Genomic DNA, 23,772 nt, shown 5'->3' on the forward strand with positions numbered 1-23,772 from the left:
TTAGTACCATGAGTCAGTATTGGACTGTTTACTTACTGAAGGATCTTCTACAAGTAAAAGGAAAGCTGGGTCATTTATTAGCATTAACCCAAGTTTGGAGAGGAAAGCAATAGAGAGGCAGCAAGTATGAAACACAATCATGTCCCTGTGCACCTTAAGATGGTGTTCCTAAGAGCTCATTTTGCCCCTTTCTCAACTGCATTTAAACAGTACTGCCATTGGAAGTTGTTTACACAAGAATTAACTTTCAGAATCATGCAGTACTGCTGTGGAGGAAAAGGGACAGCAAAGGCTTCTCTCATCTATCTCCTAAAATTTAACCTGCCAAATTTGCTAGCCACTTTTCAATCATCTGGATCACAAATGCTGTCTGTAGGTAAGATGACACAGAGCATTTGTGTGGGGAAGGACAGTGCAGAAGTGATAGAGAAATTGTACAGTCAATATACTTACTAGGGTTTTTATAGATAGGTAAAACCTACCTATGTTTGGTACTGGAAAGAACAGAAACAACAGTGCCCACTGATACTAGAAAAATTACACAGTGCTTACCTGCGACCACATTCTGAATATTTACCAATATTTTTTAATATTAAGGCAGCTGTTAATCGGATGTGTTTAGTTATTGGTCCCTCTTTTTCATCCTACAAAAGTAAAGACAAAAAATGTAAAAGCTCTGCAGTTAATAGCAGGCAACAATTAATATCTAATACTTGATTGCAACAATACTAACTGTGAAATCTCTGAAGACAAGGTTCCTTGATCCTCTCCTTAATGCCATTAGGGCAGCACTTGGATGATTCACAATGGCCTTCTGTGCTCTGGGAGTAGAGGCAGTAGCCCCTGCAGCTGGCTGCCTACATTAGTAAAGAAAGAATTAATAAAAATAAACTTTGTGCTGCTTTCTAGACAATTAACAACTTGGAAAGTTTATCTTACCATTTTTAACCTATCTGAACAGACACACAAAGATCCATTAACACTTGGTGCTGATACATGATTGCTTCCACAGAGATAACCTCATTGTAAACCCTTAAGAGTCATGCACTTTATGTGAAAAAACACTTCTTTTGAAGAAGTATTGCTCATCACCCCTGACATTTGTGATGGAAAAGTAATATATTGTACTAATAACACAGCCATTTCCTGAAGTGTACCAATTTAAAGGGATGTTCCATCAGACAGGAACTGTGATAGCAGCTATGCAAATGCCATCTGAGATTTGGCCAGAGAAGGTCCTTAAAGTATAACCACTTAAAAGTTGACAAAGCTCATTGGGACCATTAGACACTAAGACAATATAAAATATGTATTAACTGTGATTAATGAGGAGCAATATAAAATAACATAAGTTATGTTATAAGACATAAAACATGTAACTGGTAAATCAGATCAAACATTTGTAAAACCAATTACCTGTTACTGCAGCTTTTAGACTGAGATTAATAAATTAAACAGGGTGTAACGAACTTAGCATAAACAATTTCTCCATTTTCAGTATTAACACTAAAGTCAAAGCTGTATTTCACATAAAGACTTGGAAATTACTCATGCCATCAGAGTTCAGAATGTATAAATATGCAACTTCACCTAATGATTTACTCATAATGTCATCCTAAAACACAGTTTGAAGTATTAGTGGTGAAAAATATCACCACACTTCAATATTTTGAACAATATTATTATGAAGTCTTTTCATACCCTAGTAGAACTTGGTTAAGAAGTTTAAGTAGTGCTTACTTGTAAATGTGGCTTAAATGAAATGTAAATGTTCTATTTTTTTTTGAATGAAAGCCTGTAGGAGTTTAATTTAGGTATCTTATACTGAAAGTGAATATTCTAAGAATAAAACTTGAATTCTCTATTTAGAGAGACTTTCTTAGTAATCTGAGGTTCTAACAGCAAGGAAGCCCAGCTAAAAACTGGGTTACTTTAGTAAGAGACAGACTCCTCCCTAACACCTTAGCTCATAATCACTCTGTCATCCTCCCTGAATAGAAATAATACATATAAAAATATATAAAATAAAATATGTAATATAGGAAGTAAATAAAAGGCTTTATGAAGTTAAAGGAGAATGGCAGGGGCTGAATTAAGAAAGTAGGCAATGACATGTTCATAGAAGTAGCACAGTAAAAAGAATTACTGTCTTCATTTTTAATTTCTGGAAGATTTTTATTTTCTCTGTATTGAGAAGCACAAGGATTCATCAATGGAGGCTGTTCTGAATGTCTCTCTTCAACAGTTATCATACCGTATTTTAGAAAGCTGAATTACTACTCTAGAAATATTGAAAAAGGGACAACTGCAAGAAATTAGGAACATATTAAAAATTATCTTCTCTTTTTAAGTTTGAAGAAAAAGAAATTGATAAGATGTTACTGAGACACCAAGTGAACTGATGTATGTCTGTGGGCAAGTATCTCTCAACACATCTATATTTCTTGAATTTCCTTAATTGTATTATCAACTTAACTTCAAACTCTACCATTTATGTTGTGATTTAAAGTAATCTCCTGCCCCACTCTCACAGAGCATTAAGAATATTCACCTTTGCTTCAGTGCCAACAAGGAAAAAAAAAATCACCCTGAACCTAAGAGGATTCCAATGCATAAAGCTACAGTCACTCAGCTACCTTTGAAAACCAGAAGAGTTAAAATAATAAAACTTGAAATGCAAAGAAATACAGAATCAAAGTATAAAACCAATTCTGTAATGCAGCTTTACAGTGCCTAACTGGTTCTAGAAAAGCCATTACAGATTTTTTCAAGTGGGTATGGTGTTATGATAGACAGAAAAGATGATCAGGGAATGGGCCCTCGTCTGTCACACTGTGCTCTGTTTGACTTCCAGCACGGGTAACACTCACAATCTGAAGTCTCTGAGGTAGGTGTAATTGTTACTGAATAGTGAGGGATTAAGTAAAGATAGTTCACCTAATAAATGCCTGAAAGTTGATGACTTAAACATGCTTTGTCTCAGTACCAGGTCTTTTTCAGCTGCTTCAGAGCTCCATACATGAGTTTAATGATATGGAGTATCAGTTGTGATATATCTGATATATCTAACACACTTCTAGGACTCAGAAAAAAGAACATTAAGCCAAGACCTTGAAAGACAGCTTTCAAACATGAACCTGTAAGACAGCTTGAGGTGAGCTGCTGGACTGGGCTTAGGGTTTCAGCTGACACGTCATGCATTCTGGAAAGCAAATTATCAATTCTTGTGTCCCTCATGTAGCTGCTGGATGCTCTTTTCAGCTGTGCTAACAGAACTGTGGAGCAGTGCTGTAAGGTAATGTGGGGGACAGGACACACCACCCTTCCCCAAAATCCTGCTGTTTGTTAAGGGAGGAGAGTAAAAGTAACAGAAAGGGCTCCTTTACGTCTTCACAAGACAGGAAGTGTATGAACTGCTCTGAGTGCTGACAGAGAAAGGTCTCATCTCTTCCTTTTGTTCCAGCCCACCTCCCGTACTGGTGTTCAACCCACAGTAAGGCAAATAGATTCCACTCATGTGGCAAGCCCACTCTTTCGTTCTATGAGCATTTTTTTTTTAAAAACAAATTGATTTAGCATGCAATCTAACAAAAACTAAAGCTAGTTCCCTCTCCATAAACAATGCACAGCCGTGAGAAGCAATAAGGGATGTCACAGAGAGTCAGAACAGAATCATAAAATCATTTAGGCTGGAAAACACTTCTAGAATCACCAGGTCTAAATATTAACCACTGCCACATCCACCACTAAACCATGTCCCTATGCATCACATCTGCACATCTTTCCAAGACATAAAACATGCAATTTTGAGCAGAGGAATGTTCTCATTTCAATTTGAGTTCTGAAACCACATCCTTAGTATCTTGTGGTATTGCAGTCTCAGTAAGTTAGCAAGAACTGGTTATGTGTGTAAATTCCTGCTTTCTGAATCTGACCTAATTAGGGAATTCTGCCTCAGAAGAGGGGATGTACAAACAGTTTTTTTCCTATGACTACCTGTGCAAATTTAAAAGAAGCTTCTGAGGACACATAGCTACTGGAATGTGTTATCTGTGTGATGGAACATTATGTAAAGGCTGAGTTAAGAACACATCATGCTAGTAGATGGTGTCAGCCCTACACTTCTCACTTACCAACTATTTAAGACAAAATGACCGTAATTCTTCTTTCTCTGGTTTTCCACGGTCTGAGTGTTGCTCAGTTTAATGAAACAAGGCCCCATAAAGCAATTATAAGTCTGTGTTAAGATTTTTTTTTAATATTAAAAAATAAAAGGATTCTCAAACTAAATTTCTCAGTTTTCGTAGCTTGACTTTCCTTGCTGCCTCCAGCAGCTTGGTAGCAGTTTTACAAGCCACAAAACAGAACAGCAAAAATCTGCCTGGGACCATGTAATTACACCTAAAGTGGTTCCAGTCAGTTACTAACAAAGGCCAGGTCTTGACACACTTACACAAGTAACTGAACCTTGAACAATTCAACTATTAACACAGCCAGCCCCAAAACCTCACACCAATGGGATTGTACTCTGCAATATTAATTCCACATGGTCGAAATCATTCTGGGAAAGAGAAGAGCCAAATCTGATTTCAGATAGCAACACAAAATCAGAAGACTCTGAGGAGTCTATCGTTTATCTTGCTTGCTTGTTTAAAGGAAAGTTTATTACAACAGTTCCTGGATCAAATCAGCCCAAATTTAGACCACAAAACTGGAAGGAATACAGCAAGTTACAAAACAATCCATCTCAGCTGTGTGACACATGAACCGTACACAATAAATAACTTACCATTTGTATGACAAGCACTTCCCTGTTACAAGGACAGTTATAAAATACTGTCCAGTTGGGCAAAAAAATACAGGAGCATGTTGAGAACAACGTTTGTCATAGAGTTTTGACCCATATGCTTTAAAGAACTACCTGGGTTTTTTTTCAGGTAACTGCAACCACATCAGAATCTACTCCCCTTTTTGTCTTACTGGAACGGACCTCAAATTTGATTACAGATTCTTAAACATACAGAGTTTCACCTGATAAGGCAAGTTATAAACAAACTCTTTCAATAATTTCTAATTCTCCTATTTTTTCTATTGTTAATGAGGCTCAAATCTCTTACTTATTGGAAGGCTTCTGATTTCCTGGTTGTCCAAGTTCATCTTGCTTTAATCCTGCAAGCAAAGCATCTCTGGAACAGTGTTTATCCTATTTGAAGAAAAGAGAAAGACAGTAAGAATGGTGTGTGGAAATTTACCATGAAATTCCTACTGTTTTCTGAAGTAATATGTGAAAGAAAATCTGTACCTGTAAATGGGTAATGAAGGAAAACCTCTGCCGCTGGAAAGGTTCACATCCCTCCCATAAGCACTGCCCTGGGTACACATCTTTTCCTCCATGCTCGGTTGCTGCATGATAGAAAACCTGTGATGGTGTCTGAAACCACCTACAAAAAGAGGAGAGGGGAATTTAGTTTATTTTTTTGTCCCCAGTGAATGGTTAAGTACAAATCCAACAAACATCAACTCATAGTGGTCAACATTTTTTTTTCTGAATTGAGACATACATTGATAAATGGAAAGTTGCAAAATTTTGAAGGGAAAAATAAGTATACATGTTACCAGTGAGCTACCAATAAATGTCAATATGATTTTTCCAAACTTGATTGAAATATCATGGCTCTATTTTCTACTTACACTTCACCAAAGAAATAATGCATCTTAAATCCAACAGACCCATTCTCTGCAATATACAGCAACAAACTATAAACAGCTTAACTAGATGAGGTTTACATAATATATTTTTATATTTATATATAAAAATACACAATATATTTATAGAAGATAATCTCTTATGTTCCTTCTCCCATTTTTCTTCTCCACTATCAGTCAGATTCAGACCTTATTTAAATCTGATCAACTTGGTGGCCCTCCTCTGGACTCATTCCAGCAGGTCCATGTCCTTCCTGTGCTGGGGACCCAGAGCTGGATGCTCTGTGCTGGGGACCCCACTGCAGGTGGGGTCTCACTGGAGCAGAGTGTAAGGGCAGAATCACCTCCCTTGACTGGCTCTCTGTGCTGGGAGTGCCCATGGCAGGGTCATGTGCAGCCTCTCCTCCCCCAGCACCCCCAGCCCTTCTCAGCAGGGCTGCTCTCCATCTGTCCATCCCCAGCCTGTGCTCATACCAGGGTTTGCCCCAGCCCAGGTGCAGCACCCTGCCCTTGGTCTCGTCAAACCCCATGAGATTCCCATGGACCCACTGCTCAGGCCTGTCCAGGTCCCTCTGGATGGCATCCTGTGCTCCAGGTGTGTCAACTGCACCACTCAGCTCAGTGTCACTGCAAACGTGCTGAGGGTGCACTCGATCCCTTCATCCATGGCATTAATGAAAATATTAGATAACACTGGTCCCAGTACAGACCTGTGAGGGACACCATGTGTCACTGAAATCCATCAAGACTCTTAGCTACTGATCACCACCCTCTGAATGTGACTGTCCAATCAATTCCTAATTCATCTACCAGTCCACTTATCAGATCCATCTCCCTCCAATTTAGGAAGAAGGATGTTGTGGGGGACCATGTCAAAGGCTTTACAGAAGTCCAGATAAATTATACCTGTAGCTCTCTCCTCACCCTCTGATGCAGTTATTCCATCACAGAAAGCCACTAGGTTGGTCAGACAGGATTTTGCCTTGCTGAAGCCATGCTGGCATTATTTGCTCTTACCTGTTCACCAGCAAGGGTACACCTCCTTTGACACTCCTTTTCTCATTAATGTACCTATACAAGCCCTTCCTGTTATTTTCTGTGTACCTTGCCAGGTTCAGTTCCAGTTTTTCCAGCTCTGTTCCACTCCTCTTTCCCCAAGAACCTTTCCTAACAGCAAGAAGTCTGCCTTCTTCAAGTTCAAGAGCCTGATTTGACTCCTTACCTGACCTAAATTTCTCAAGACTGCAAGCTCCACCAATGCATGACTGCTGCAACCTAGGCTACCTCCAATCTCATGCAGACAAATGATGTGCTATTGTAACATATATAAGCTGGTAAAAGAGAATTGCTGTGTTTCAAAATACATGACATGAAAATAGTGAATGACTCAAAACATTAGGGCTTGTTTAGTCTACATATACACCTTATGTATCTCAGATATTACAAATTAGGCCCCTTACTCCAACAGAGAAAAAATGGCCTAAGGATTTAGCTGCTCAAAATTCACTTCAATACAACTAACCCAGCTCATCAATATCCACTTAATGTTTGGACCAAAGAGGCCTAGAAACCTAGCTGCTGCCATTTGGGAAGTTACTGCCAGCAGCTGCCCTCACACACTCTCAGCTTATGAACAGCTGTTCAGTGAGTGCTGTGATTCAGCCACCTCCCTCCACATCCCGGTACTAATTTCAGCAGTGTCCACTATGCAAACATACATGCAACTGATGCCTAGGCCTAAGTGTACAGATACTGATACCTGAACACTATAACAACATCAAAGAGCTAATTTCACCCATAAACAAGTCTTAGTTATAAACTGAATGCTATTGCAGTAACCACCTGTAATACAGCAATTACCTTCTGCACTGGCAATAAATACTACTCTCCTTAAAAGCATTCATCTTTTACATGCCAGTTACCTCCTACTGAAGGGCAGCTGAGAAGGAGCAATACCTGGCTCTTGCTGTTGGTCCAGATAACCCATAGTAGGAAATGAAAATAAAATGTTTTACATCTACACTGGTTCTACAGTGGGTGTTTCAGAGGACAGAAAGATCTTCCCACAATAAAGGGGAATCAGCTTAAGCCTGGCACTAGCCATTTTATGAATAATAAAATAATAATTTCTGGCACAGATGAAGCAAATTTCATGGCCTAAGTGAAATCCAAAATACAGCGCAAAACATTTCACTCAACGTGGCAAAGCTTCATAAAAATAAAGCTATTTCAGCTATATTGACTCATTCACTGTTTAATATATTCAGTGTTATACACTTCAATCACTGACCTAAAAAGATTCAAACTTAGTACCATTTTGCAGAGAAAAACTCTTTTTCCTTAGAGAAACACCTAACTATTGTAATAAAAAAAGCTTCCCTACTGACAATATGGTCAGTTCAGTCTAGACTCTTGTTACACACTTAATTCATCCATGGTTCTGTTCAACTGCTGAACAGAACATTAACAGCTGACTTGACAGGCACTGGAGATTCAATAGCATTTTCAATTTACTTTTTAAATACAAAGCAATTCAAGAGCAGACATCTGCCTGCCTGGGAAACAAAACAGCAGCTTTTAAATTAAGCTGCATACAATTAGCAGTACCTGCAGACAGCTGAAGTTCAAAGGAAAACACCTACTTTCTGTTACATCCTTAATGCAAAGTAATGTGCTGACTGACACCTTTTAGAATTTTACTTTCACTTCAGATATTAAATGTGAACAGATCTGCCAGAGACCAATCATTTCAACTATTTGCATAATTCAGCCTCATCTCATTGTAGTTTTTAGACACTACTAAATCTGTGGCATTTCAAATCTTGGTCTAATGTTTCCTAATTCAGTCCTAAAAAACCCAAACCAAACCACCAATACACACCACTGGAATGTTGCTGACTGGAGCAGCCAAATTAGTCAGTAGGAAAAGAACACACTATTTTATTTATTCATATTTATCCTGCTTCACACTAAAATGTTTAAGGCCTTCACTGACTTCTGCATTGCATTTTTGAAGCAAAGATAATGTTGGTATTTTTTTGAGAATTAAACTAAAGAACATGCATAGAGAAACAGGTGAAAATTATTTTTTCCAATGTGCCTCCTGTTGTATCTTTCCAGTTAGCTACAAATATCACAAAAAAACCCCAGTATTCTATCATTCTACTGTGATGAAACTGCCTGCTTAATCCTAGCAAAAAAATGCTAAGCAATTGAGAATGAAACCAAGAAGTGAATGTGAAGTTCACACAGACTAATGACCCACTCAAAAGAATCTTCTTGTTTCCCATTTAAATTACTCAATAAAAGCAGCTAAGATTGAGAGCTACAAACAAAAAAAGAACAGGTGGCAATTCCAGATTTTTCTTTACATCTAACAGAACCAGGAAGCCTACAGGAGATTTTATATACCTGTTTATAATCAGGCTGTTTAAGGAATATGAATAAACAATACATATTTGAGGAAAATGCTAACTTAACATTTTGGTTCTCTCTTCACCACAGAGAAGGTCGAGTGTAATGTTTATCTAAATTGATTTTAGGCTGGGACTGAAATACCTATTTTAAAGGTGAGAGCATAAAAACAAGAGCTGTCATATGAACTAAATCTATTAATGCAAAAAATGCCTGAAAGCTTTTGAAAAGAATGCAATTTAAGCATGAAAGAAAAGCAGTACAGGAAGTAACAGCCAGATAAACTAAAGCAACAGAAATAATACACTAGGCAAGGAGCAAAATACAGAGATCAATGGCCTTGTAGCCCTGAACTTCAGTCTCAGGTAAACCTCCTGGAGTTGTATTTGAAGACAGACTACAAAAAGACTGATAATGTAAGGTAATTTAATACTACTGCTCCTCCTCCAGCCCCAACACAGTTTATCCTATGTAACCTTAGACATGGAATAAAGTTGGTGACTTATACTTTGAAACTATAGTTCAGCAAACTCTCTGACATGTTACAAGTTGGCAAGGCTTCTGTGTGACACTGCCCCAGCCTTTCATTCCAACCTCAATGCAACCTACCCACACCTAGGCATGAATTAATGCATCTACTGTGGAGCCAGCAGACTGTGGCTCTTTGGTTCTATTTACTAGTAGTAAGGGAGGAAACTGCAGAGCAAGTAAAGCCTTACATATATTTCTTACATAGAGAAGTGTCACCTATCAAAGAAAGAAAAATCACTTTTAAAGTGAAAATAGTGCAATGATTTAAAACTGACTGAAAGTCTTGCATAGTCTTGCATAGACTGAATGATCTTAGAATTATGTTTGCAAGGAATGAAACAAACAGAAATTACACCTTCAGGGGTTTCATACTAACCCTCATTCACTATTCCTATAATTCTGTTCAAATGTCTTATTTTCACTATCCATTCCAAACAGTTAAACTTCTCCATCTTTTCATCTTAATTTTTAAATTTCCCACCAGCTTTTGCTTAAATCAGCTTTATTGTCCCTTTGTCATCCTACAGCGATGAGGCTGTCACTCTTTTTTGTACCATCCTATACGTTATGCAATTTTTCTCACTCACAATTTGTCTCCAGTTTTCAAAGTAGCTATTTGACAACTACCTTTTGTTCACCAACTCTCTGCCCTTGCCCACAAACTAAGCATATTCACAAATCCAAGTTATTTTAAAAGTCAGTGTCAAGATACACATACTTTCCATAAGAATTGTATCAAGCTTTATAAGCCTCCATCTAAATGTCTAGTAGTTCACTCCTCTCTAAGAACAGAAGCAAATTAAAAGAAAAATTAATCATAGCTGTCTAGTCTTAAGAGCCAGTTTCTTACTACTTCCTTTCAAGAGAATGGCGTCCTCTGGAACACAATGGTATAATTACCAAAATTAGTCATAAGCTAAGTAAGACTGTGACCAGGACATTGAAGTGCAACATCCTGCTCTTGCAGAACTGGAAACACAAGAAAATGTCAAGCCATGATTTGTAACTGCAGTACAAGAACTATTTTATATGTGCAACACAGAGAACAAGTTTCAGAGGTCAGAATTCTTTTAAATTAACCACACAACTATTTTTTGTTACTAAAGAATCAATATACTTCAAAAAAGTGATATAATACTCATTTTATGCTCTGAAGTATAACTCAGAGGAGTTAAGTGTCCTGCCTTCCCCCATCTCATTCAATTTCCTCAATACTTTTCACTTTTTCTTTTCCCCACTGACAAACTTTAAGGTAACTTAAGGAAACAGAATGGATGGAACTTGTAGAATCATCTTCTATATACAAGCATCTGTTACATATGAGTAAAAGGTAAATAAAGAAGCCATTTACTTTTTACAAGATTGCCACAGACACATGAAGTTCTGTCCAGGTTTTTTCATTTGCTCTGCATGTTGACTTGCTGCAGTGTATGAAGGTGGCTGCAAATTCATCTGCTGGCCCTGTACTTGAACTGTTGGTATCGATGTTGCAGGTGTGCTCTGTAGAAAAAGTTAAAACAATTTTAAACAGGGCTTACTTCTATACTTGACATACAGTTTACTGCTTGTTGAAAGACTTTTTGTTTTACACCTTAATCCACCACAGGTGTTCAATTTTTAATACTCTGAACTCTGAATAAGCATTAGTAAGACACAGTAACATGAGGGACATACAACTTTTACACTGTAGTACTGATGCAGAACTTCATAATATTTAAATAATAAACTTCATGCCCAAATACAAATACAGAATTATGTCTGCAAAGAAATTTCTCAAGGGCACTAATGGAGCAAAAATTAACATTTTTTTCGAACACTTTGTTGTTATTTAAGAAAAGGAAGAAACCTCATGCAAACTCAAGGCATTGCAGTATCATCAGCATAGGGAATAGCACCACATGCTCAGAAATGCCTGACAATGCTGTACAACTTATACACAACAAAAACAGAAATATTTCAGAAAGCAAAATTACTTTCCCCTCACTCCCCTACAATATAACAAAACACTTAACACTCAACTAAAATGATCTTTCAAATTACCTAAAAATATATAAACAAACTAATTTTATTTCTTTTTTTTTTTTTCTGAATAATGGATATTGAATGTGGAACGTTCCATTTCAAAACACTGTCTGTGTCAGAATATTGTTTCTCTTCTTTATTTTTTCCTGGGAGTCTCTGGTCAGCAAGAAGTTTGTAAGGATGATGACAGTAGAAAAATTAAGCTTTTGAATATTATTTAGAGATGAAGACCTAACATCCTTTTCTTTCCCACTGTTTGGAAACAAATTCACACTCTAAAGAGATCAAATAATATTACTTCCAAGTCTGTGTAAGAATACAATAAGCAAACGCTTTCAAATGGTGCACACATTTAGATCTTTACAGCTCTGTTACTGAGTAGCTTTAGACTTTCACTACAAAGAAACCAATTTCTAACATTTCATTGTTATATCAACTTACATTTTCTTCCTGCTGATCTCTGTTGGCATTTTGGACAGCAGTCACACAAGGTAGTGAGTTAATAACTATCACAGATTATACTACATATATAGTATACTATTATACTAACATGACCCAAGGGACAGCAAAAAAGCCTGATCAAAAGCAAAACACATCCCATATCCAAACACTAAAACATGACAAAAATAAGGAAAAACTCTGCAAAACACCTGAGTACAGCACAACTACTTATGATGCCTGTGATCCATCCACATATATGAAAAGTTGTAAGAAAGGACTTGACTTAGTCATACCTATGAACTATTTTGAACTCAGCAATGATTTTCACCTAAGGATCTTAAAGCTATTTCACAGAATGGGCAATGAATCCTTCACAAGATATCTTTTAACAAAAGGTAAACATAAGTGGAGTCTTTTAATATCAACGTCCCCTTAAAAAGGCATTTTTAAAATTAAGCTGCAAGCAAAAAAAAGGAGTGTCAGCTTGTTTTGCAACCTTCACTTGGCATCCCAGTATCAACACATTCTGATGGTATTTTATGTGACTTTTTATCCCTCTAGAACTTCTGTCTCATTTAATGTGCTGAAGAGAAAATGAGCTTACTGAATGAATTGAGTATTTCGTTTAATTCTCATCATTCAATATGTGGTTCATGTATTATTTACTCCATTCAAAGCCAACCCTGCAATTAATCTGGAATTATGAATTTTCTCAAGGGTTTCTCTGGCAAGCTCTCCTAGTGGTATTCAAAGGTTTTAATATCATCTCATTGAAAAATTGTTTATTTTAAATAAGTTGATCTGAGATATACAACACAAAATGTTGCATTCTGAAAATGAAAGGGCTCAGAAAGAGAAACAAATTTTCAGGACAAAAAGTTGTCATTCAGTGTCCCCTCCCATTTTTTTCCACTTTTTTCCCTCTGAGGAAAAAAGCTAATAAATTGAAAACAAACATGTAAAATAGCTGTTGTTGTTTAAAATTCTCTTCTTACTGCTCTACTGTGGAGTAGTTTCACTCAAGCTTGGTGGACACAACTTCCATGTATTTTTTAAGACAAATCCATTGCTTGCCTATCAGCAATGACTCATTTTTGATTATATTTTTAAATCAACACGTAAAGCAAAGTTACATTTGCTCCTAGCATTTTTTATTTTATTTTAGAAATGGAAGTTTTACAGTCAAATATCACAGAGCTTTCCTCTCTTCATTAAAGAGATCAGAAAGATTCATTAAAATCAATGCCAATTTTTGGTTTCCTTTTCCCTCTTTTGTCATGTATTAGTTTAGTAATGCATGACACATGGGCTATCACTAAAATTAGGTATAGCCTTTGTTTTTCAGAAATTAAACTCCTTTTTCTCACAGAAATATACCTAGAAATACTTGCTAGGTGCTACCTACTTTACAGTGCTCATATGCAATGATTATGTTAATGCACTTATTTCTTTAAATGAAGACAGACATTAAATTTTCCCTAATTAAGTCTAAGAAAAGTAACATCGTAAAGTCTTTCCCTGGGGCATAAAGATTCCAGAAAATTTCCTCCTCTAGTAAAAACATTTAATGAATCCAGATTTCCCAAGAAAACAAATGCCCAGTACTCTGCTACACTTGAAAGTGCTTCACAACACCCTTTTATAATCAAATTAGACCTCTCCATGATACAATTTGCAACTGCCACCACTTAGCCCTTTCCTCACACAATCTTGGGACTGAAAGGTCCTTCTAGAGCAGCAGCATCTGTCTCAGTAGGGTTTATACTCAACCCTAAAGTATACAAATACAAACTGTTAATGCCTGCACAGTCTAGTTACAGAGCAGACACTAGAGCCTACTTTTAACAAGCAGGTAGAGATTTTATATCGAGACTGGGCTGACTTTAGACTGAGGTATTGGAGAGGGGGAGGAAATTCAGCCTGGTCATGATAACCAAGACTACAACTAAGAACTTTCTGCTAACTAGAATGGACTGTTTACCAAGATGTTAATTAAATTTTATGCACAAGAGTTCCTACATTTGGGCACAGAAGCTCCTTGTGTGGTAGGAATAACAAACCCTATGAGTTGAGGCCAAATGTGGCCTCCACCTAGATTTGACAGAACCAATGATGCTATTCCCTTTATGCATGAACAGATAACTACTTTATCATGACACCTGCACATTCTATTTAAAAGGCCTGCTATGCCACCATCAAGAGAACACTGTACATCCCAGTGTGTTGGGGATTCTGTTGACATGTAGAGCCATATGCAGTTTAAAAGCATTAAGCTGCATTTTTTCCCCATCACTAATATGTGCACAGCCACTATAAATAAATCTAATTTTAAAAGAAACAATTATTAGTAAAAATACTTTTAAAGTATAACAGGATTTACAGCTTGATATGACAAAATTTTGTTTAGCTTATTCACGCTAATGAACACATCTATAAAAACACATAAGCTGAAAACAAATGGAACAGGATTTGAGTGTGAGAAAGGGGTCAAGTGGATAAGTAGGCACCACAATAAATGTTCTTTTCTTGTTAGATTACTGAGAACTTTATGCCTCCTTGCAACAGTGTGCTTCACAAGTGAAGGGCAATAAAAGCACACAGATTCTGTATTTCACTACTTCCAGCTGAGGAACTCATTTGCTCTGTGGCTAGGAATGAATTACACCTCCTGGAGCTACACACCTGCTTTCTGGTGCATGGTAATTCTCAGCTTTCCAATCAACACAGAGCAGGAGCCAACAGCCAAGGCCACACAAATTTTGCCACCTAAATTTCAACACAAGCATGTTTCAAGTGGGCAGCCTTAAGAGAAATGGGCATGCATTGTTTGTGAGGGAATGACACTGATGAGCAAGAAAATCATTACTTTAAAAGCCAGATGAGGCAATTTAAATCAGATATGCTCAATTCTAAGGACTTGGCATGATATCAGAGCATTCCTTTAAAACACACACCAATTGGGACAAACCAACATGGTTATGTTCAACAGATGTTTTGGAGGCGTCTGAAGAGGAATAAGAAAATGTGGCAAAGAAAAGCATACAGGTAGGTAATTGCTCATTTCTTTTTCAACCACCAGTCTAGCACAATGCCTCAGGAAAGCAATAAACCATGAACAGAGAACAAGCAAAATAAAGGGAAGCCAAAAAAGTACAGTACCGGTTCTGTCTCCTCTCAAGAGTACATTTCATGAGTTTACAAAATATAGCTTACAAAAGTCAATACCCTGTGTATCATGTGTACCTATTCTGACATAACTAACAGATCCCACTTTTCATCATAATGCAAAATATGGAAAGAAATTTTTATATATTCAGTATACATACAGTTATTATTCAACAAGCTTTGCTAAGGTATACAATTAATAGGGAATTAGGGAATAATCTCAGATTATATACACAAGACACCTGTATATATATACAAAGATTATATACACAAGAAACCTGTATATATATATATACACACACAAAGAAACCTTTGTCCAATTGGCTTTTAATGGCACTTACATGGGCTATCCCATAAACAGCCAGTATACAATTTTAATAGGGCAATTAAATTAACATTTTTCCCCAAGCACACTGTATCATCCCATTTCAAAGTACCTTTCATATAAGGAAACAAATTTATCTTAACTTCTACATTCCCTTAAGGATTATTTAATGCTTTCTTGCTTTCCTTAGTTTTTAGATTGCTATTCCCCCTCCTGCTTTATTTGGTCATCCTTATTTTCAAGCACCTTCCCTTTCTCCTCTCTGTAGTTCATGACAGCTAATCCTACTGTAGTTGCATAACCAATACCCTCCTTCCTTTTCTGCCCCCTGAACCTCATTTTTCAGTCTTCCTGTTTGGTTTTACTTTTATTACATTTTTTTCTTCTCTCCCTTTCACACTCCTCTGAAATACAAGCTGTTAAGTAACAAGCAAACAGGAAATCACACACTAAAAGCTTCAGCAGCTATGTAATTTTGCCATAGCTAATATCCCTTCATTCTCTGTCCCTTGTTGTTTTTCTCCACTGGATTACATTTCTAATAAATTTTGTAATGTTTGCAGTAAAAATGCTCTCCCTTTTCCTTCTGCAAGACAGCCAATATATACTAAAGTACTTCAGAGAGGATAAAACAATGCAGATGCTCAAGTGAAAAAACTGTTTCTCAGCTACTGCCTTTCAGAAAAGTCAGGGGTAAGGAAGCTGCTTATCAGATGAGGAAGACTCAAACTGTGAGGGAGAAAATAGAAGATAACACAAGGCCTAATCCTAAATGAAGTCATCACTAAAATTCACACCAACTTCATGAGACTTCAGCTACATTTCTGGAAATTTAAAAATACTTCTAAAAGCAGACTTAATATTGGAAATACTTAGCATCTTCTTTTCCAGAAAAGCAATGGCTATTGCAGCTGCTCAGCAACTTCAGAGAAAGAAAAAGAGCTGGCCAGGGTGAATTTGGTAGAATTTATAATCCAAGATGTTAATTTTAAACAAGTGGCAAAGATCTCTGCAAATCCAAAGCCAAACTACGATGTTCACTATATCTGAACAGAGTCCTCTAAAATGGGTTCAACTCTAAGTCCGTACTCACAATATTATGACAGACATGATTCGTAAATAAACAAACATATGGCTAAGGCAAATAGTTAATGAATAAATTTCTCACCAAGTTCAAAACTAATTAACTCATTTCTCCCATATTTCTGTGATTTTGAAAAAAGGAAGGGCATCCTACAGACAGCAGAATGAGCAAGCTTTCAGGTAGGGAGACATTTCTACCAAATGGCAAACCCAAGAGGCAGTATTTCTGTTCGTAGAAGTAATGAAAAATGTAGTAACTATTCATTACAGTGATACTGGGGATAGTGTAAAGAAGTAACTATCAGCACAGATTTTTTTTTTCTATCCTCCCCCTCTAGTATCATGATATACATTATCAAAATCAAATGAAATAGTTAAACGTATTACTCCCTTCTTAAAATCTGCTCATATTGTAGCTGCTTGAAATACTACTGCAAATTCTTTTCAGGTACATACTGAGGGAATAAATAAACCTATTCCATTCAAGACAGCCACACCATTTTATACTTCAGCCAAATCCTTAGCAAAGCTATAAGAGAAATTCAAACTGTGTAATAAAGACATTCAGTGTAAAAAGCAAGGTACAGCTAATACATCTGCACTACAGAAAATAGAGCATGTTGTCCCTATGCTGCTAACAGACACTATTAATTTTGATCAAATTATTTCTATTAAGAACAAAGATAAATAACATACCAGAAAAATACAGATCTCCCAACAAAACCCAAGCAAAAATTTAGGAGTGAGTTTACAGACATTCAAATACATTTTAAGAATTAAGTTTGTGCATTGTCACCGTTAGAAGCAAGAGGCAGAGAAAGTAAAAAAGGAAAAAACTTGTTAACTGTTAACTGCGATTTTTGACAACTAGAAAAGTCAAAAGAGTTTTCAAAAGCAAATTAACTTGCCACAGAAAATGAAGTAGTTCTAACCAGCACTTGTCACATTTTGAGTTCTAGGTCTGTATAAGCCCATCATGTCTATGCCTTCTAATTTGTCAAAGGCAAACAAACCCCCACCCAAAAAAAAAAAAGGAAAAAAAAAAAGAAATAAAAGACCTGTTAATCCAAGGTCAAAATGTACTAACATACACTCAGGACTTCCTCTCTCTGGTCTGTCAGAACTCTTAACTGCCAGACCTACCATTCTATTCCCTTTACTCATACTCAGGTTAGGAATGGGTTTTTTGGGGAGCGATTTTCTGTCTATGTATAAAACTAAAAGAAATTCTAGGAAATGGAATCACCTCTGACATCATTAGTTTACTTATTAATACTCCTGATGTCTATGCCTCATTTCTAGTAAAATGTTAGGGAGAAACCACTTTCAAAAGGTTTAACAAATTCAATCAAGGGACAAAAAAGCCCAACAAACCCTCACCAAAGCTTGGCAAACAGAGAAAAAACCCTCAAAACAATGCTTGTTTTATTGATAAACATTGTGAATATTTTGTAATGAATAAATGCAAATATTTCAACAAATTTACAAAATAGTACTTTCTCCTAACTGTAGTGAACCCACAAAGCAAGACCTTGAGAACCAACTTCAAATGCCGGATTCAGTCATCCAGATGCAGGTGTGTTTTTCTCCCAAAAAACACATTCACCCCTCTGAAGTGACTGAGAACAAAATGCAGAACAACACTGACATTTTTACAAGACCATCCAGCACATCATTGTTGTTTTCAGAATGGTTCATCCTTTAAAGAAGAAAATAGTGAGCAGAAGTTCTTTCCTCACTGTGTATTATCAAGCTACAAATTCTGAATTCCACTATTGTCACTGACACTGAAAAAGAATGTAAACTGTTAAAACTTTAGTCTGTGGAAGAACAGAAAGTATCCTTTTCTGAATATCTAAAATACTATGCAGGAGATATCGACCAAGCTCCCATTTTCAGTCATGTTATTTCACAGTATTAGTCAGAATCACAGTCAGAATAAACATAAAAAGAACACTGCAACATACCTGTGTGACCATGCTTTGTATATACGTGGTTGGATGCTGCTGCTTTTGTTGAACAGCACTTTCTATTGCTACTTTCGCTACAGTGCTTGGATCCGCTCCAGCTGGCACAGCAACCATAGTTGCACTGCAACCAGCATTGTTGGGGTCACTGATTGTAACAATTCTAACTCCTACTTTATTTGGAATTCCTGGAACAGTTTCCCTGTCATTATCCTCTGCTGGCCTCTTTGCAGTTTTGCATTCTGCTGTGCCATTAGTAGACCGAACTTCGGAGGACAGGGTAGACTGGGACACTCTAGGTCCTGAGTGTGGAACTGCTATGATTTGATGCCCCTGTATAACAGAGGCTGTAGATTGTGGTGAGACAACTACACTTGGGCGTTGCTGAGGCACATCTGAATTCAAACTTGAAGCTAGAGGTCCATTAGGTAAATCAGTGTTGGTACCACTAAGTTGCTGGGTTAACAGTTTTGCAGCCTCCTGTGTACCGCTTACAACAGGTGAACTACTCAAAGTTAATACAGGCCCATTAGAAATTCTTTCCCCTTGATCACCTTTGGCAGTATCTTGCTGCGTGGCATCCAAATTCCCTTGTTGTTCCACTGAAGATATCTCACCATTTCCTACATGATTGGAAGTTTTGTGATTTGGAATGTTTTTGCTCAAATGAGAACAATCTCCTTTATCAAAATCACAGATTCCATTAACTAGGGGCTTCTTCAAATCACTTTTAATTTCCTGTGTGTCCATTTGTTCAAAGTTCTGCTTTCCAGGAGCTCCGTTCTCACCCATTTCTAATGATGGCCCATTACTGACTTGTGAGCACTGATTGGCCTCATTCTGTGTTTTCCCTGAGTTAGAAGGAGGTAGACTGGAGTCACTATACTTTCTCCCATTTAAAAGACTTCCCACCTGCATTTCATTTTCTTTTGCATCCCCATTGCTGGTGTTTGCAGCTCCTCTTCTGCAGGAAGGATTCTCCATAACTTCAATTTTACGTTCATGAATGTGTAAACCTGTTGCTTCCTTTGCTTCTTCCTCCTTTTGGCAAATTATTTTATCACCTTTGAATGGGGGAGCAGCAGTACACGGTGATTGTCCAGCTGAAGGTGCTTGAGTAGCTGGAAGGGTTTGCACCTGTAGCCCAACTCCTGTCTGTGCTCCACTCACTGAAATTCCTGCTGGAGCAATTATCTGAGTTGCATTTCCCTGACTCACAGTTGCAGTAGCAAAACTCGTATTTGGCACAACTGTTATCGTAACCTGGTTGCCAGTAGTCCCTTGGAAAATAGTTGCTGGGCTGTTTGAGATCAACTGGCCTGGCAATATCTGTAAATTAGAAATGGGTACTGTTTGCACTGCCCCTTGGGGCGGGATTGCACCCGGGACCAGCTGAACATTTTGCTGTCCAACTAGCAGCTGCTGAGCTGGAGACTGTCCTTGAACTCCAAAACCTGGTGTCTGGTTATTGGCCATCTGATAAACCACCTGAGGGCTAGGAGCTCTTGCATTGTTAGGTGGAGGAATCTGTGGAGCTGGGAGTATAAGCTTCCCCCCGGGAGTTGAGGGGCCTCTTTTTGGAAGAAGCAGTTGTTTTATCAGGCTAGACTCACCAGAGTTGGGCTGGCCAACTCCCGTATTAGCTTGCTGTGACTGAACTTGCATTTGCATCGATTGTTGTACCTGTACCTGCTGCTGCGATGATGCTGGTGAATGTTGCTGCTGCTGCTGCCTCTTTACAGAAAGCATCTGGCTAACAGTAGGAGGGGGTCCTTGTGACTGAGGAGTGGTAGATGAAGATGACATAACTGTAGGGACTTGATTATTTGTAACTGGACCAGGGGACGGTGAAGATGATGGAGTAATGCTCGGCTGTCCAGCCAACTGGACAGTTTGGCCAGCAGGAATAGAAGCTGGGTTAGCAAGCACAATTTGATGAATGGCTGGTGCATATGTCTGACCTTGCTGAGCTGGCTGGCTTACTATCACTACACTTTGCTGGGATGGTGTTGGAGGCTGCTGCTGTGGCTGCTGCCCCACAGCAGGTGGACCTTGCTGAGACGGCAGAGGCTTTGGTGCAATATTCTGAAACCCTACTCTAGATGTCGGTGGGTTTTGAACACCTGCAATTGTAACCACCTGCCCAGCTGCTACTTGGAAATTCTGAACTGTGGTGGCAGAAACAATGTTAGATGCAGAGGTTGTGACATACTGCTGTGGTGCTATGATGACCGTATCTTGTTGCTGGTTACCCGCAGAGGACTGCTGAGATGATGTCTGCCCAGGTTGTGATGATGTGCTGATTAGCTGTTGACCCTGTGAAACTGCTGAACTGCATGCTGGTAGGTTTTGTACTCTGCCAAATATATGACCCTGAGGTACAGCTTGCTGAATTACCGTAACAGGAGTGCCTGAAGGTATCTGTCCTGGTACCACTGCGTGCAGTGGGGACTGTTGTTGAATTACAGGTTGGTGGTGAAGCATCTGAGAACTCACAACTGTAACAGATGGCTGCTGGCCTGTGGTGCTGTGATTTTGATTAGAAGCTCCTCCTACTGCAATAGGAACAGGAACTGCAGACTGAGGAACAGAGCTCTGTATTACTGCAGCCTTCACTACTTCACAGGATATTGGACCTTTATTCTGTATAACAGTCATTGGAGCATTCTGTTGTGTATGAATAGAAGGATTTTGTGGAATTCTAGAAACAGTCTGTGCCACAGTGTGAACACCTTGAATTGGAAAAGACATCTGTGTTGCTGTCAAAGTTGAAGACTGGTTAATAGGGGTCCTCTGATAGTGATTTCCTACACCTGGTAGCCCATGCGGGATTCCTGTTGAAATAAACACAGTAAAAGATTGGAAGCAGAGATAACTTCAAACACATTAACAAATTTTTAAAAACCCAAGATCTGAAATTGCAATTCTGCCTGAAGCAGAATTTCTTTTCTCAGCTCTACAGAGTCTGAATTAATGACACAGCAACAATGGCTTGTCTGCTGACTGGAAAGCTTATGGGTTACATGTCAAAGACTAGAATGGCATGCAAGGAAATACTGCAATACTATTCCCAACATTACTGAATAAATTCTAAACATGCGGCCTCAACTTCTAACACTTACAAGCTATGCTCAAAACCTTCTGGTTTTTCTTATGGTTTCAGGATCAATGCAAAATACTTTATACATAATTAAGTTAAAAACCTGCTGGCAAAGGAGACGAAGACACATCAGGAATTGAATCAACCCGGACAACTGGGGTAGACGAAGTTGGTGGCTGCTGATAGTACATCTGAATGGGAAGTGGTATAGCTCTCCTCTTCACTCCTACCACATGTATATGTGCTTGACCATTGTTACTTGGATCTTCTACTCTCTTCACTGTATGATTTGGAAAGACGGTTCTGCCAAACACAACATAAATCCATGTTAATAAACGCAGTAACTCAACTCTCAAAATGTTTTTCTTTTACCTAACCGCTCTTGTGTGAGGAGTAATAGAAGGAATGCCTGCATCTTTACAACAAAGCAAGATTTTCCAATATCATGTGAGTGCTTATCATTGAGACTAGCAGGTCCCCCAGATGGCCGAGATGTCATAGAACCTAAGTGAAAATTACAAAATCTCAAAAATCTACTTCAGAAAGAATTAGAAGGACTAGAAGCAGAAAAGGAACCCATTCAAAGATCTTGAAATATAATGAAATAAAATTAAACAAACTCTAAACATTTGTTTCAATTTAAATTCCAAAAGTGGATGTCTTTCAACCCAGTAGATATTTTCTCAAAGAAATTTAAACTACCGGTTAGTTTTGAGAACATACAATTGTTTCTTTATTGCTGCACAAATTCTTGTCTTACCGCAGGCATTTATAAAATCCAGTTGATGTTAGGATTCCACCTCGAGCTAATTTACTACAAGTAGAGAGGTATTCAGAGTACATTTCTGCTCGAGAGACTGAGCAATCAAGGTTCACTTCAAAGTGGGCATTCAACCTGAGGAAGAAAAAATAAACTATGAAACAAAATATGGAGAGAGTATTTTTAAAGGGGTTGTTAAAACATTGCAGTTTGTATCACAGACACTTCTGAGATCTGCCAACAACATGGAAAACAGCATTTTAGTTTATTATTTTGTCAGATGCCTCTTCCACATTTTCTCACTGCTTACGACTTAACACACTGGACCCCTAACACCTACAGTCAGTTTTACATGCAATATCTTATTTACATACTTATATACATATTATTTATTATTTATGCAAAACTGTCTCTACCTATGCCTTTTTATTTTATATTCTGCAAAAACAAATGAGAATCCATGGTTTCTTGCTATCTCCTCCATACAGCTCTATTCTGATTCCTCAATGATTCTACTTTCACAAAAGATGGGCTGAAAGCTAACTAATTCTTCATCACACATTTTTATTGTAAGTCAATGTTTGCTGAACATCTAATATTCACTTAGCAGTGAAAAGTATTCATATCTCCTACAGGCTCTACACAAGTCCACAGACCATCTAACCTCTAACCTCACAGGAAGCTGTGAGAAAAGGAAACATCTATCAGTTTAATTTTATTTCTCTTAGATCCACTACTCCAACCCAGAGACAAAGGAATTGTTAATCCCCAGCAGCAGAGGCAAGTAAGAACTCACACTCAGTGCCCAAATACTGGCATGAAAATAAAAGAAATATTTTAGTTGTTAACATTTATTACATGGCGCTATCACTCTGTAAAACTATGCTGTGTTCTTCTTTGTAGAGCCCTACACTCCAAATCTAACTGCATGAAAAGCCTATGATGACATTCTTTAAATTGTGTTCTCTCATAAAGAGTAAGTACCATTTCTCCTGCAGTTGTTAGAATTTTATTATTACAAAACCAGAGATTATATTAACAGAAAGCTTATGTATTAATTAAATTTGGCACATTGAACAAGTGACTATCCAGTTGGATACGTCATTTTAGGTTGACACACTAACACTGGTACCAGCAAATAGGAGATGTTCAGGACCTAAAATTGTGAAATGTGATCTGTGATCACTACTTTACTGTCACTGCACTTACACCTCCTACTGAATCTAAGGTGGCTAGTAATACATCCAGGAAGGTCAGT

At 37.8% G+C, this 23,772-nt stretch overlaps 1 protein-coding gene across 1 annotated transcript in view; it reads right to left on the reverse strand.

Annotated features, from left to right (window-relative positions):
• The window catches only part of ARID2 (AT-rich interaction domain 2), a 93,518-nt gene that overhangs the window by 2,659 nt on the left and 67,087 nt on the right, over window positions 1-23,772 (reverse strand). Inside the window, exons 13-20 of the mRNA XM_054631329.2 lie at window positions 22,515-22,649; window positions 21,858-22,057; window positions 18,655-21,488; window positions 11,003-11,151; window positions 5,303-5,441; window positions 5,118-5,203; window positions 734-857; window positions 553-644 (exon numbers count right to left, since the gene is read on the reverse strand). Coding sequence (XP_054487304.2) covers window positions 553-644; window positions 734-857; window positions 5,118-5,203; window positions 5,303-5,441; window positions 11,003-11,151; window positions 18,655-21,488; window positions 21,858-22,057; window positions 22,515-22,649 — 3,759 coding nt within the window. The remainder of the gene's footprint in view (window positions 1-552; window positions 645-733; window positions 858-5,117; window positions 5,204-5,302; window positions 5,442-11,002; window positions 11,152-18,654; window positions 21,489-21,857; window positions 22,058-22,514; window positions 22,650-23,772) is intronic.

Source organism: Agelaius phoeniceus, chromosome 5 (genome assembly GCF_051311805.1).
Source record: "Agelaius phoeniceus isolate bAgePho1 chromosome 5, bAgePho1.hap1, whole genome shotgun sequence".
NCBI classification, from domain to species: domain Eukaryota; kingdom Metazoa; phylum Chordata; class Aves; order Passeriformes; family Icteridae; genus Agelaius; species Agelaius phoeniceus.